Source organism: Canis aureus, chromosome 22 (genome assembly GCF_053574225.1).
Source record: "Canis aureus isolate CA01 chromosome 22, VMU_Caureus_v.1.0, whole genome shotgun sequence".
Lineage (NCBI taxonomy): Eukaryota > Metazoa > Chordata > Mammalia > Carnivora > Canidae > Canis > Canis aureus.
Window position 1 is genome coordinate 45,866,929 of NC_135632.1, and position 15,294 is coordinate 45,882,222.

The window sequence follows — 15,294 nt, forward strand, 5'->3', positions numbered from 1 at the left end:
ATATATATATATATATATTTTAAGATTTTACTTATTTATTCATGAGAGACACAGAGACATATGCAGAGGGAGAGGCAGGCTCCCTGTGGGGATCCTGATGGGGGGGACTTGTTCCCAGCACCCGAGGATCACAACCTGAGCTGAAGGCAGACTCTCAACCACTGAGCCACCCAAGCATCCCTTTTAATTCTATTATAAATGAGATTGTTTTCTTAACTTTTTTTTAAGATCATTTGGAATCTCTGAAACACGGGAGAATAAGCATGTGAAGGCAAGAGAGGGACCTTTCTTCATGCAGGTGTAAACATGGGCTGCCCCCTGACTACTGCCAAACGAGGCTTCACGACTCTTACAGGCTGTTTCTCTTCCTTTTAATTCCACCTCTCTCTCACTACCCGCATCTTCATCTTTTTCACCAGGGAAGCTCAACATTTTTTTTTTTTTAATTTTTATTTATTTATGATAGTCACACACACAGAGAGAGAGAGAGGCAGAGACACAGGCAGAGGGAGAAGCAGGCTCCATACACCGGGGGCCCGACGTGGGATTCGATCCCGGGTCTCCAGGATCGCGCCCTGGGCCAAAGGCAGGCGCCAAACCACTGCGCCACCCAGGGATCCCAACATTTTTTTTTTTTTTTAATCTTCAATTTGAACTAATTTTAGACATACAGAAAAGATGCAAAAATTGTTCAAAGAGTTCCTGTATATCTTCACCCAGCTTCTCTTAATCTTATTACCATGTTATATGTCAGAGTTTAATTATCAAAATCAAGTTAACATTGATGGAATGCTATTAACTAATACACAGAACTCATACAAATTTCACCATTGTTTTCACTAATGTCCTTTGTTCAGAGACCCACACTGCATTTACTTATTAGGGCTCCTTAGTCTCCTCTAGTCTTGACAGTTCCTCAGTTTTTCCTTTTGAAGATTATTGGTCAGTTGTTTCATACAAGGTCTATCAATTTGAGTTTGCTTGATGTTTTTCTCATGATTGGAATAAAGATATAGATTTTTGGTAAGAATACTATAGAAATGATTTCATGTACTTCTTGACATCATACCAAGGACTTCACAATTTCAAAATGTCTTCTGATGTTAACTTTGATTAGTTGGTTAAGGTGTGATCTGTGGGATTTCTCCATTATAATACCATCTTTCTCTTTGTAGTTGTTAAATATCTTGGAGGAGATACTTTAAGGTTATGCAAATACCCTGCTTCTTTTCAAATTTTTACACACTAATTTTTATATTCATTGGTGGATCTTTCCACATTAGCTGTTATGGTAATCTTTGATTAATGTTGATTTTTTATTTTCTTCTTTCCTTCTACATTTATTACTTGGAATTCTATTACAATGAAGAGTTGTTCCTTCTCCATATGTATGGACTAATGGATATTTATTCTATGGGATAAAATCTATAGTTGCTCAAATCATTTCAGCTTTGGCCATTAGGCACTCCTTTTTTTCAGATTGGCTCCTGTGTTCCTTTGACAAGCCCCATTCTTTTTTGAGTACTTCCTTACTTTCAGACACTACAAGTTGCATGAATTTTCTGGGTCCCGCTTGAATCAACCGCTTCTCCAGGGATCCCCAGTTCTTTTTGTTAAAGAATGGCGTAGAAAACAGGGTCTGGTACTTGGTGTGATCGTTGTTACTGGAGTGTCATTATTTCTAAGCCTTCTCAGCAGACAGAGGTAGGAAATATATGTTCGTGTACTAACCCATAGAGACATCGTACTACTGTGTATATCTGCATGCATCTGTATCAAAAACCGTGAGTTTATGCTGATGCCTCTGATTCAGGTCTAACACCATGGTCATTTAGCCTTTTAAAATGTGTAACATCTCTCATCTATATTTACTTACTTGTTCAGTTGTATGAGTTTCAGACTAGATAATCCATGTCCCTTTGAGAAACACATCTACTAACTAGATTTACGTTTATTTTATGTTTGTTTGTGTTCAGTTCTTTTTGTCTTCAGTTCTAGAGCATCTAGTTCTTTTCCTCCCCACTCCATCTACTATGGTTGTTTTGCTCATTTGTAGGTATAGTTTTTCAGTGTTTACGTTGCATTTTAGGGTTTTCCTCACATCTTGATTGGTTTTGTTTATATTTTGGTATGTGGAAGGGACAATAGTATGGTACTAGAAGTCTGAACTTTACAAAAGGATTTACTCAGAGAAGTGTCACTTCTTCCTTGTCTCTTGACACCCTTGAGTTCCCACTTACCCCCTTTTTCTTCCCCTTTCAAATCCCCCCCCCAGGTGACCAGTTTCTTTCTTTCTTTCTTTCTTTCTTTCTTTCTTTCTTTCTTTCTTTCTTTCTTTCTTTCTTTCCTTTCTTTCTTTCTTTCTCTCTCTCTCTCTTTCTCTTTTCTTTTCTTTTCTTTCTTTTCTTTTTTCCTTATTCTTCCTGGATTCCTTTTACAGTAATGAGCAGATACATGTGTGTTTTCTTACATCTCTCTCTCTCTCTTTTTTTTTTTTTACGTGGAGGGTCTCATTGTATAGATACTGCTTGGCACCTGGCTTTATTTCATTAGTATATCTTGGAAATAATTTCATATTAGTTCATATGCATAAATGCATACATAGTTCTGTTAGATATTGTCAAATCTCCATCTGGAAGGATGTACCAATTTGCGCAACCACCTGCAATATATGAGTGCCTCTTTTTCTATAGTCTCAGTATATCTAAGTTTATTCTGGTCTGAGAGGTGCGAATTGGTATCTGGAGGTTGTTTTAATTTGCATTTCTCTAATTATTTATGCATGAGTTTGGACCTTAAAAATATATTTGAGGACCATTTTTATGTCTTTTTTGCCGAGTTATATGTTCATGTCTATTTCTCATTTTTCTATAGAGTTTTGGTGCTTTGTCCTAAATTTTTAAGAATTCTTTGTTCATTAGCTCTTTGTCTGTGGTATAAGTTATGAATTCCCCGCCCCCTCCAAGTTTGTCACTTGTATTCTGACTTTGGGTTTTTTTGTCACACAAATATTTTCTTTTTATGTAGTCAAATTTATCAATCTATTGATTTTTTGCTCTTGTATTTGGAGTCAGAGTTAAAAAAATCTTTCCCTACATCAAAGTTGAAGAGTTACAATTTTTTTCTGGGGCCTGTATGTTTTCCTTTTTAACATTAGATCCCTGATCCAGTGGAGTTTAATGTAAGGATCTAGTTTTACCATTTTCCAGATGGCTACCTATTTATCTCAGCATCATTTGTTTAAAGTGTTATCAAGACCTCAGGGATTTGAGATGTCACTAATTCTGGACTTTCTGTTCTATTCTACTGGTTTCATCATTCATACAGGCTTCTTCAAGTCATCTTCCAAGAACTAGTTTAAAAATTGAAAGTACACTTCATACCAAGATGCTGAAATAAAAAAAGATGGACAGTAACAAGTATTGACAGGGATGTAGAAAAATTGGGACCCATTGTTGGTGAGAATGAACAATAGTGCATCTGCTTTGGAAAAAAGTCTGGAAGTTACTCAGATACCTACCATATGACTCAGCAATGTTACTCTTAGGTATATACCTCACAGAAATGAAAGAATATCCAAACAAAAACTTGTACATGAATGCTCATAGAAGCATTACTCATAACAGCTAAAATAATGCAGGCAACTCAAATCTCTAACAACAACTAAATGGACAAACAAAATGCAGCACATCCATACAATGCAATATTATTCAGCCATAAAAAAAGAGCAAAATACTGACACATGCTACAACATGAATGCACCTTGAAACATTATGCTGAGTGACAGAAACCAGACACAAAAGGTCACATGTTACACGATCCCATTTGTATGAAATATCCAGAATAAGGAAATCCCTACAGACAGAACCAGTTGACTAGTTGCTTTGGGGGTAGGGCAGGGGGAAATGTGGAGTGACTGCTAATGCATATAAGGTTTGTTTTTGGGATGATGAAATGTCCAGGAATTGGATATTTGTGATGATTATACAACTTCATAAATATACTGAAACCCACTAAATGGTATGTTCAATCAAAGAATTTTAAAGGCAAAAGTGAAAAGAAAAAAGAAAAAGAAAAGAAAGTGAAAGGCAACCTCTTGGTAAGAAAAAAAAAGAATTAACACTTTAAAAAGATATGTGATAAAAAGTAAGTTCTCTTTCTCAAAGCCAACTATCAAGTATTTTTTTGTGAGTTTTACCAATTTTTCTTTTCCTCTCTTAAATATAAATGTGTGCATACTCTACATTCTATTCAGCAACTTGACTTTTCCCCTAAACAATTATCTTGGCTATCTTTCCTTAATAGTACTTGCATAGATATTTTCTTTTTTTTTTTTAACAGCTCACCGTATTCTGTGACATGACTATACCCCATTGACGGATGAATAAATGGTTTTTGCTACCACAAACAACGCTCAGAGAATATTTTCCTATATATATCTCTTTGTGAACCGGTGGGAATGTTTCTGTAGGATTACTTCCTAGTTAAGAGACTGCTTGTTCAAAGAATTACTGTACATATTATTTATTTGGATAAACTCATTTTATTGAAATTTTAAATAGGTCACATTCACCAATCAAAAAAGATACAAAAAGTATACATAGAGAGTCTCTGTCCCTTTAAGCTCAGAAAGTGATGTTACCCATATCTTATTTCCCCCCCCAAATATTCTATGAATGCATAAATAAAAACATATGTTCAGTTTTAGGATGTTAGCATATTGGGATATATTTGGCTTTTGAAAGCTATTGTTCATGTGAACCCCAGAAAGGTTGCTCCAACAGTGTATGAGATTATCTCCGTCTTGAGGACTTGTTTGATACACGGAGAGTCAGGAACTGTCCAGATACTTCAATGTGGCCTGAATTCCAAATTAATCATGTGAAATAATTGCAGCATCATAGAGCCTCTGAAACCATCAGTTCTGGCTTATAAGCTACAGACACTCAAACTGGTTTAGGCAAAAAAGGGAATTTATTGGCTCATGTGACTCGGGAGTTCAGAGTTTGCTCCAGGTGCTCCAGAGGTGTCTTCAAGCATCTGCCCCATGTCCCAGCTCTGCTCTCTTCGGTGTTAGGCTCATTCTTAGGCCAGCTCTGTTTCAGTGGAAGCCACCTCATATTAGGTTTATAGTGTGCCCATTTGCCCATCTCAGCCAAAGAGGAATTTCTCCGCTCTGCGTTTCAGCTCAAGTCCTAGGGCAGAGTCTCGGTGACTTGACTTTGGTCACATGCCCTCCACGAGCCAATCAGTAGAGCCAAAAGGATAGAATGATGTGATTGGGAGGATGCTGGTCAGGTGTTCACCCCTGGGCTGGGGCTGGGGCAGGGGCTGGGGCAGGGGCAGGGGCTGGGGCAGAGCCAGGGGATGGGATGATGTGATTGGGCGGATGCCGGTCAGGTGTTCACTCCTGGGCTGGGGCTGGGGCAGGGGCTTGGGCAGGGGCTGGGGCAGGGGCTGGGGCAGGGGCTGGGGCAGAGCCAGGGGATGGAATGATGTGATTGGGCGGATACCGGTCAGGTGTTCACCACTGGGCTGGGGCTGGGGCTGGGGCAGGGGCTGGGGCAGGGGCAGGGGCAGGGGCAGGGGCAGGGGCTGGGGCAGAGCGAGGGGATGGAATGATCTTGTCGCTCAGGCCCGGGTCCGATGTTTACCCGCGGAGCTGGGGCTGGGGCAGTGGTGGAGGATGTCGTGGTGACTGAATGTGTGAGGTCCCATCAGATCAGGTAGGCTGGGTAGGGGTGAAGCCGCTTTCTCAAAGGAGAACTGACATGTTCTCAGGAAGAGGGGTAATGGGTGGTAATCAAGTAAAAAAAAAGATCTAGTATGCCTTCAAATTGTGCTTCTTTATCTTAAAGAATTTTGAAAACCTATGTACCTCTTTACATGTTTTTACCTTGATACGTAGAATTTTTAATCTATGAGTCAAAAATATATAAGAAAAAGTAATTTTCGGAATTGTGGACACAGATATTTTAAAATAAAACTATTACCTCACTCCTTTATTTGGATATACTGCAACTTGATAGCTTCTCACATCTATTTTAAAAAATTATGGACCAGCTCTTTAATAGTAAAAAAATATCAAATTGTACATTCCCTTTTTTGGGGAGGATCATATTTCTAGTTTACTTTTCAAAAAGAAGTTTACCCTAATATAGTTTATGCTTGAAAGTCTAATTAATCATCCAGTGATCTTCTGGAACAAAAGTTCTTGTATAGCTTTAAATTAAAAAAAAGAAAAAAAAAGTCTGTGATTTAAGACTCAAGGGGTTAACTTTTTTCTAGATTTAATTATGACAAGATTATTACTACAGATATCATCAAAACAACAGAAATATATTAAAATCTTCTGTAACTAATGATTAAAGATGAAAATAATAGTTTTGGAGGGCAGGAAGAGGAGGGTAGATTGTAGTGCCTTTTATTTATTTATTTATTTTATTTATTTATTTTTTAAAGCTTTATGTATTTGAGAAAGCGGGAGAGAGAGGGAGAGCATGCGGTGGGGGAGGGGGCAGAGGGAGAGGGAGAATCTTCAAGATGACCCCCCGCTGAGCATGGAGTCCATTGGGGGCTCCATCCCAGGACCCTGAGCTGAAATCAAGAGTCAGATGCTCCACTGATTGACCCAGGCGCCCCTGTAGTTCCTTTTAAAAGGGGCTTATAGGCACCTAATTTTCCCTTCAGTTGGTACTCTGGAGGTCAGGAATTTTCACCTCCTCTGGGGCAGTGCATTAATTAACAATTAGTTCTCTGTGCTCTGTAACAAATCACCATAAATGTAGTGGCTCAAAAGCCACACCCGTTGACCAGCTCAGGGTTCTATAGGTCAGTAGTGGTGTGATATGATGGGACTGAGTTTTCAGCTTGCTGTCTCCCGAGGCCAAAATCAAGGTTCTGAGGGAGGCTGTTTTCTCATCTCGAGTTGTGGGCCTTTTTTCAGGCTCACATGGTTGTGGCAGAACCCATTTCCCCCTGGTTATAGGAATGAGGTCCCCATTTCCTTGCCGGCTCTCAGCCGGAGGCTGCTGTCAGCTTCTACAGGCCACACACATTCCTTGTCATGTGGCCCCCTCTCTCTTCGAAACCAGCAGGGGAGAATTTTCTGTGCATTCTGTCTCGTATTTTAAATCTTTACCCTTTTCCTGACCTCTAGACCTTTGACCTTCCTGGTTCATGTGATTAGGTCACGGTAATCTCCCTATCTTAAGGTCAACTGCTTTGGGACCTTGGTTGCATTTGCAGCATCTCATCACATTTAGATTTCATGTTTGATTGAGTACCTGGGGGAGAAGGTGTGTGTGCACCAGGCAGGGGTTTGGAATCTGGGGGCCTGTCTTATAATTCTGTCTGCCTCAGTGAGATATTCCATGGATAAAAGTTTGACTTTAAATTTTGTCTCATTTTTGTAAATGGGAGAACGGCCATTGTGACTGGGGAGATGAAAGGGAGTGCCACGGACAGGATGATATTTAGGGTACAGGTGCCGTGTTAAGGCAGTGGATTTTAGGAAAGCCTGGGTATGGAAGTTGGAGATCAGGCATTGATTTGCTTAACCCTGTGCCCACGTAAGTCTTCGCACCCCCAGGGATACACCTGTTCCATTTGGAAAATTTTTGCATCTGTGATCGTGGAGATACCTTGATGCTTGGCTAATAGATACGTCAAAGCAGCAAATGGAGCTGGCAGCCAGAAGGTCAGGGCTGGGAGGGTTGAAACAGTAATGACAAAAAGACCCTGATTTGAAAGCAATCGCCACTTTCTTCTATCCCCAGACTTTTTTTTTTTTTTTTTCTGGAATAATATTCTGTTTTCTCTCTAGGGAATAAAGAAATCTGAAGTCACAGCTTGCTGTTATCCTTACAGCTGTAACTGTTGCCTAGTTACCAGATTCCCCCTCTCCTTGCTGGTTGCCAGGGAGAGGGGAGAAAGGTAGAGAGGAGCGCACTTCTGAACCTCTTAAAAGCTATTGTCCTACTCACTCCACATAGGACTCCTTGCTTCAAGGAGTTGGGCGGATTGCCCAAGGCCAGCAGTTTAGATTCTATAAGCAGAGGGACATTGGTCCCCTTGCCCGGGCTGCTTGGGCAGGGAACTGGGAGGAAGAGCACTCATGGGGACTTCTCCTTATGGAAGGAACCATGACAGTCCCCCTTTCTCCTTTTGGCCTGCTCTAGGACAGACAGAGGATGTGCAGATGCTCTTGCGCTTTGGGGCAGACCCTACCCTGCTGGATCGACAGTCCCGGTCTGCCATGGATGTCCTGAAGAGGAATAAGAACTTCAAAGCTATTGAGAAAATCAACAGTCACTTGGAAAAGCTGGCCATCTGTTCTAAGGACCTATCAGGTACAGCTTCTAGTGAAGTAACTTTTTTGGAGGGTGGTGGTACTGTGACCTTAGATACAAATCAGTGTACACTTTCTTAGTATACGAAGATGGAAGTGAGACCCCCCACCCCAGTCTTTGGAAAACTTGTTTTTTTTTTTTTGAAAGATAGAGATAACTCTTATTTAGAGGGTGTCTATGATATCCCAATAACGTTGCCAGGTCTCTTTTGGGGAGTTTGGGTGATTTTTTTTTTCCTGCATGCACATGGTGAAAAAAAGGAAAAAAGGTCATATAGGACAGAGGCTAACAAAAAATCAAGCCTACTCCTCAGAAGCAACTACAACCAACAATTTAAAATACGTTCATAACTCTGAAATAGATATGGTTTATCAGTTTGGGGCAGCATCTATTGACTAACTGCTATATAGGATGAAATGCAACAAGTTAGTGCCAACTGTTGAATTTTGCCCAGTAATGTCATTTGTGTCATTTACATTCTGTTCCTTGGCTCTAAGTGTCCTGTGCCTCATCCATAGATGAACTGTAGAAATGAAAAACCAGTAAATGGCATTTACATGGTGGTACTATGATTATGTAAATGATTATGTAAATTGTGTTCTACAACTGAGAGCATAGCAGAACCCATAGAAAAGAATCACCAAATGTTCTGAAAACTTTGCTCTTTAAATGTGATACCATTTAAGCATCCTGGTTAATAAGCTATACACACACACGTCATTGTGTGTACATATATATATGTATGTATACGTATATATAGCTTGGACCTTATTTAGACTTTCCCTTTTTTTTAATTTATTTTCTTTTTTTTTATTTATTTATGATAGTCACAGAGAGAGAGAGAGAGAGAGAGGCAGAGACACAGGGAGAGGGAGAAGCAGGCTCCATGCACCGGGAGCCCGATGTGGGATTCGATCCCGGGTCTCCAGGATCGCGCCCTGGGCCAAAGGTAGGCGCTAAACCACTGCGCCACCCAGGGAGCCCCCTTTTTTTTCTTTTCTTTTTTTTTAATTTTTTTTTAATTTAGACTTTCAATTTAGATTTCAGCCCTAGCGTGTGTGTGTGTGCGTGTGTGTGTGTGTGTGTATTATGCTTCCTTTAGTTCTTGCACTCATATATGACTTTATGGTTCATGTTGTCTGTTTAGATGTCTCTTTTGATCTGCTAGACTACCTACTCAAGCAAGTTTTTCCTGGAAGAGCATAGATGGTAGATTTACAGAGTTTTTGAGAATGTCTTTATGTTGTCCTTATATTGATTGAATATAGGCATTGTATTTTTGAATATAGGCATTGTATCTCATCGATTTTAAATCGCAGTTTCCTCCCCACATTTTAACATCTTTAGAATTGGAATATGTTTCAACCATTGGTGACAGGTCAGTTTTATGTCAGCTGTTTCTGGTGTATCCAACAATTCATAAGATCTTAAGTTTATGAAATATACTGTAAAACCTTGTTCCTCACAACTTTGAGGAAATCATGTCATTGTATTCTAACCTAATTGTATTTGCTACTGATTAGAAGTATGATGTCAGTCTCATTTATTTTTCCTTCTAGGATTTTCTTTGTCCTTTGAGGTTTGAAACGTCTCTGCTAAGTTTCTAGGTTTCCTTATATATTCTTCTTACTTGGCTCTTGCTGGCCCCTTTCAATCTAACTTTTTAATAAGCTCAGGGAAATTTATCTTCTGTCATTTTGTTTCCTTCTGATGTCTCTTTGCTGCAATTGTTAAATGGCTGAGTTTCCTGAATTTATAACATGTCTTTCCACTTTCCCTACTGTTTTCTAGATACATTTTCTCCCCAGACCTTTAACTTGGTCTATAGCTTTTCCTTTTATAACTCACCTTGCCCATTGTATTTTTTAATTTGGAAACTCAGTTTTTTTTAAAAGATCTTAATTATTTATTCATGGGAGACACACAGAGAGAAGCAGAGATACAGGTGGAGGGAGAAGCAGGCTCCTCACAGGGAGCCCAACGCAGGTTTCGATCCCACGACCCCAGGATCACAACGTAAGCCAAAGGCAGATGTTCAACCACTGAGCCACCCAGGCATCCCTGGAAACTCAAGTTTAATTTTCAAGAATGCTTGTTCTCTGATTTTTTTCTCATTTATGGCAGCTTTTGCTTGTTTTACATTTGCCACCTCTTCCTGAAAGGTAGGAAAGAATATTGAGTTTTTTTTTTTTTTTTCTAAAAGAATTATCTTCCTCTTTTCTCTGAATTGTTTGTTTCTTTTGGGGTTGGTAGATTAATTTTCTTGTTTCCCTTTTGTGCTGTTGCTTTTCTTTAATTATCTTCTAATCTTTGGATGGTTTGTGTGCATGAATGAGGGACTAACTGATTAATACTTAATAGATGGTTAGTGTGTTTACTGGAGTTACTTGGATGCATTTCCCCAGAAACACTCTCCCCACTGGAGTGGGTAAGTAGGTGGCAAATTGAAGTCAGCACACTGAGTGTATGTGTTGGCGTGGGAGGCAGTTGGACAGGCAGGGATCATTGGGATTGCCAGGGTCAGGAATGTTTCACATGGGGAAGAAGCTGCTTTTCATTGGCCCCGTCATTGCCCTATCTATGTTTTCATTTTCATTTACTTATTTAAAATATCTTCTATTTTTGTGAGATCACTGGAATGAGGGGAAAGAAGTGTGTTTGTAGAGTTCTTTGTTTTTCATGGATTTTTTAAAAAGCTGTGATATATCATGTTTAGTCTTAAAAGACCCCTGTGTAAGGACTTGCAGTTTCTTCTGTGAGGAAGTATGATTAATAAATCACTGTGAAATGCTTTGTGAGAGTTTATGGCTGAAATCTCAGCCTCAGGATGGTTTCTACTGTTTGAGAAATTGAAACTAACCAGATTTCTTTGCCAGTGAATTTCCATGTTTTAAAGTAACAACAAAAACGGGCCACCAGTTAATGGTAGAAAATGCCTGATTTATTTACAGATTTTTCACTTAAATTTATTTTTTTTTGCAATTAATTCTAACCTTAATTCTTAGAATACTGCACATGTGTATGTGTATGCTATATATGGTGTTACAGACTTTAAATGCATAAGTCATGAATTTTTGTTTAGTTTTTAAAGTTTTTATTTTTTCAGTTTTTAAAAAAATATAATAGAACCTTTGAAATCTGCTAATCCTAAAAACTGCTTAGTTTCTGAGACAGAGTCTCACTCTCCTTCCCTCTCCCCCCTTCACCAACTAAATTTGTGGCTCAGGTTTGGAACCAGGAGAAGAACCTCCATAGAATAGCAGTTGGTTCCCTTTTTACTTATTAGAATTCAGTTATGCTCGCTTGGGAAGAAAGGCACATTCAAGAGCAATGTGCTTCGTTCCAAGCCTGCCTTTTGGCTCACTGGGTAGTTTGTGATGATCATGAATGCAGTGAAGCCCACGGACCCCAATACTCACTGGTAAGCTTATTGGATGTTAGTACTTTAAAGTTTTTCAGACCATCGACCGTGAATTTTTCCTTGCCGTGCTAGAAGAATATTGAAAGACTTAGGGAAACGCTGCGTGTAAAAAAAAAAAAAAAATAGAAAAGAAACCGATAAAAATCGGACAAGTGGAGAATGACAGTTGTCAAGGCTAATGAGTTGGAGTCTTCTGGTCACGCACTTCCCAAAGACTCCTAGCAACAAAACCATTGTAGAAGTCAGTATTGGAATGTGACGTATGTACTGAATATCATGGTTACTTTGTGCATCCACATGGCTGTATAGATCTGTATGCATACATTTTGTTCCTAAGATTTTGCCAGTGGCACACAAACTTTAAAGCCTGAGGTGGGGGCCTGGGGAATCTTTGTAGATGAGGACCATACAATATAATTTTCTGTACTGATGTAAATGTTCTGTATCTGCTCTGTCTCCTATGATAGCCTGTGGTCACGTATGACTTTTGAGCACTTGAAATGGGTGTGACTCACCCAACAGAAGAATTGAGATTCTAATTTTATTTAATTCATTTTAATTTTACATAATTAAGCTATGGCCACTGTAATGGATAGTGTAGTTTTAGACTTTAGCTCCAGCATGGTCTTTTTAACCAGGGTAGTGATTGAGGAGACAGGCAAAGCGAGGGCCTGTGGCCATGGGCATAAAGGTAGATCTCCAGTCATAAGAATGAAGATTTTATGGACTTTAATCCCTCCCTATCCTCACACATTAATGGGCTTGATGGAAGCATACTATCTTTGGGAAGAGCTACTGCTGGGGAGTCTTTTTTTAAAAAGATTTTATTTATTTATTAATGAGACACACACACAGAGAGAGAGAGAGAGAGAGAGAAAGGCAGAGACATAGGCAGAGGGAGAAGCAGGCTCCACGCAGGAAGCCTGATGTAGGACTTGATCCTGGAACTCCAGGATCATGCCCTGATTTGAAGGCAGACGCTCAACCACTGAGCCACCCAGGCATCCCCTACTGCTGGGGAGTTTGATACCCTTGTCCTGACCTGAGCCCACGGACTTAATAATTTCGGTTTTTTACATCTGTAGTCCCAAGTAAAGAAACATCAGGATGCTAGCTTTTTGTACCCAGATGAACAATGTTCTAATTTATAGACTAGGATAAAAAATGCTCTCACCCTTTGTTCATCCTGAGCATTGCTGTGCAGCATTTTGGTGATTATGGTGATGATGACTTTGGAGAGGGTGGCTTTTGCATCAAGGTGAGAAATAAAGTGTCTTGCTGAATGAAGATTTCTGCTGTTTTCTAAACCCGAGCATCCTGATATTAACAGGAACCATTTGAGACCCTGTTAAAATGCAGATTTTGATTTAGCAGTTCAGGACAGGACTTGAAATCCTGCAGTTCTTGCACAGTACCAGGGGGAGCCAGAGCCCACTTGGAGGAGTAAGTCTTTACTCCTCAGCAGTCAGGACTATATACAGCAGTACCCTCCTTATTTGCAGGGGAAACAATCCAAGCTTCCTAGTGGATGCCTGAAACTGTGGATAGTACTGAACCCTGTATGTACTATGTTTTTTCCTATACGTACGTCTCATAGGTTTAATTTATAAATTATGCCAAGTGGGAGAGTAACAGCAATAATTCATAATAAAATAGAACAGTTATAAAAGTTACATGAATGAGGTCTCTCTCTCTCAAAACACCTGATTATACTGCAGTCACCCTTCTTGTGATGATATGGATGATAAAATGCCTACCTGATGAGGTGAAAAAGAATGACATAGTTACTATGACAGAGCAGTAGGCTACTACTGACTTTTTTTTTTTGAGATTTATTTATTTATTATTTTAGAGAAAGAGTGTGTGGGAGGGGGCAGAGGGAGGCGTAGAGAGAGAATCTCACCCTGACTCTGCTGAGCGTGGAGCCTGGTGCAGGGCTCGATCCTACGACCCTGAGATCATGTCCTGAGCCGAAACCAAGACTCAGATGCTTAACCAATTGAGCCACGCAGTTGCCCCTAGTGCTGACATCCTGACGATTTGTCATAGGAGGATCATCTGGTTCTGGACTGCTGACCGCGGTTCACCTGGAACCCTGGAAAGTGAAACTTACCTCTCTTTACCAGCCTCTCACGGCTACCACCAGGTGGCAGCATGTCCCCCTCTCTGGCCGTTGTTGCTCCTCTCAGGACCAAGATTCTAGCGAGCTTTTGTTCTCCTCCTGGTTCCTAATCTCTGATTCACTCAGTGAGAACCATTCCAGGCCTCTGAGGCCTTCCCTCTGCTGCTCCAGTGGTAACCAGCTGCTTTCTGTGCTCATGCAGGCACCTCATGCACAGCCCTCAGAGGACACTGGAACCTTCTCTTTGTGTGGGTTTTCCCCATAGTCCCAGCCTGGGACTCAGAGGCCCTAACGCCTCTGTCATCTTCCCATCTCTCAGCACCAAGACGTGCCCTGTTTTCAGTAAATGCAAGTGTCTGGAATCAACCTACAGGATGCTCACGATACTTTTTCCTGATTATAAAAGCAATGTTTTATTTTTTAAAAATTTACAAAATGTAGGAAAGAAAAAACAAGAAAATATTAATTCTCCATAAACTCACCTGTCCCCACAAATAAATATAAATATATTTATTTATATATGTAGATTCGGTCATTTAGTCTTATTCCATGCTTTAAATTTTTTTTAATTTTTTTTATTCCATGCTTTTTAAATTATACACTTTTATAAAAATGAAATGGGTACATAAATTTAAATTGATAAAATGTGTACTAAAACTTAACCAGTTTTGCCATTCTTAGCTTGAAAGGAAAATGTCAGGTAAAAGCAAAATCTCCTTTTGAAATGATTTATCCCTATTTTCTAACACTTCTGAGCACTACTGAAACTTTGGATATCTCTTTTTGTTTTAATTTTTAAAAAAGATTTTATTTATTTATTCATGAGAGACATACAGGCAGAGACACAGGCAGAGGGAAAAGCAGGCTTCCCATGGGGAGAGAAGCAGGCTTCCTGTGGGGAGTCTGATGTGGGACTCGATCCCAGGACCCCAGGATCATGTCCTGACCCGAAGGCAGATGCTCAACCACTGAGCCAGCCAGGTGTCCCTGTTTTAATTTTCAGTTTTGAATCTGCTTCTATATCTCTACTAAATATCATTGTAGAAAATTTGTAAAAACATAGTTTTATGTAAAAACAAAAATGTATTGTAATTATACTTTGGCATATTTTATTCAGTCTTTTTGTTGATGGTGTTCAGCACTTATTAGTGATCTTTTAAAAAACAATCTGTGATTATAATGTATGAGCAACTTCATATATATATGTGTGTATATATATATGCATTTTAAAGATTTTATTTATTAGAGAGAGAGCATGAGAGTGAGAGCCCAAGGGAGGTGGGGGACAGAGGGAGAAGGAGCAGCAGTCTCCCCATTGAGCAGGGAGCACCCAACACAGGGCTCAATCCCAGGCAGATGCTTAACTGACTAAGCCACCCAGGCTCCCCAGCAACTTTATC

The 15,294-nt window shown here is 39.7% G+C and overlaps 1 protein-coding gene across 1 annotated transcript in view; it reads left to right on the plus strand.

Moving 5' to 3' along the window:
* Positions 1 to 15,294, plus strand: part of TRANK1 (tetratricopeptide repeat and ankyrin repeat containing 1) — a 99,184-nt gene that overhangs the window by 40,521 nt on the left and 43,369 nt on the right. Inside the window, exon 9 of the mRNA XM_077865871.1 lies at positions 8,181 to 8,351. Within this exon, the coding sequence (XP_077721997.1) occupies positions 8,181 to 8,351 (171 nt within the window). The remainder of the gene's footprint in view (positions 1 to 8,180; positions 8,352 to 15,294) is intronic.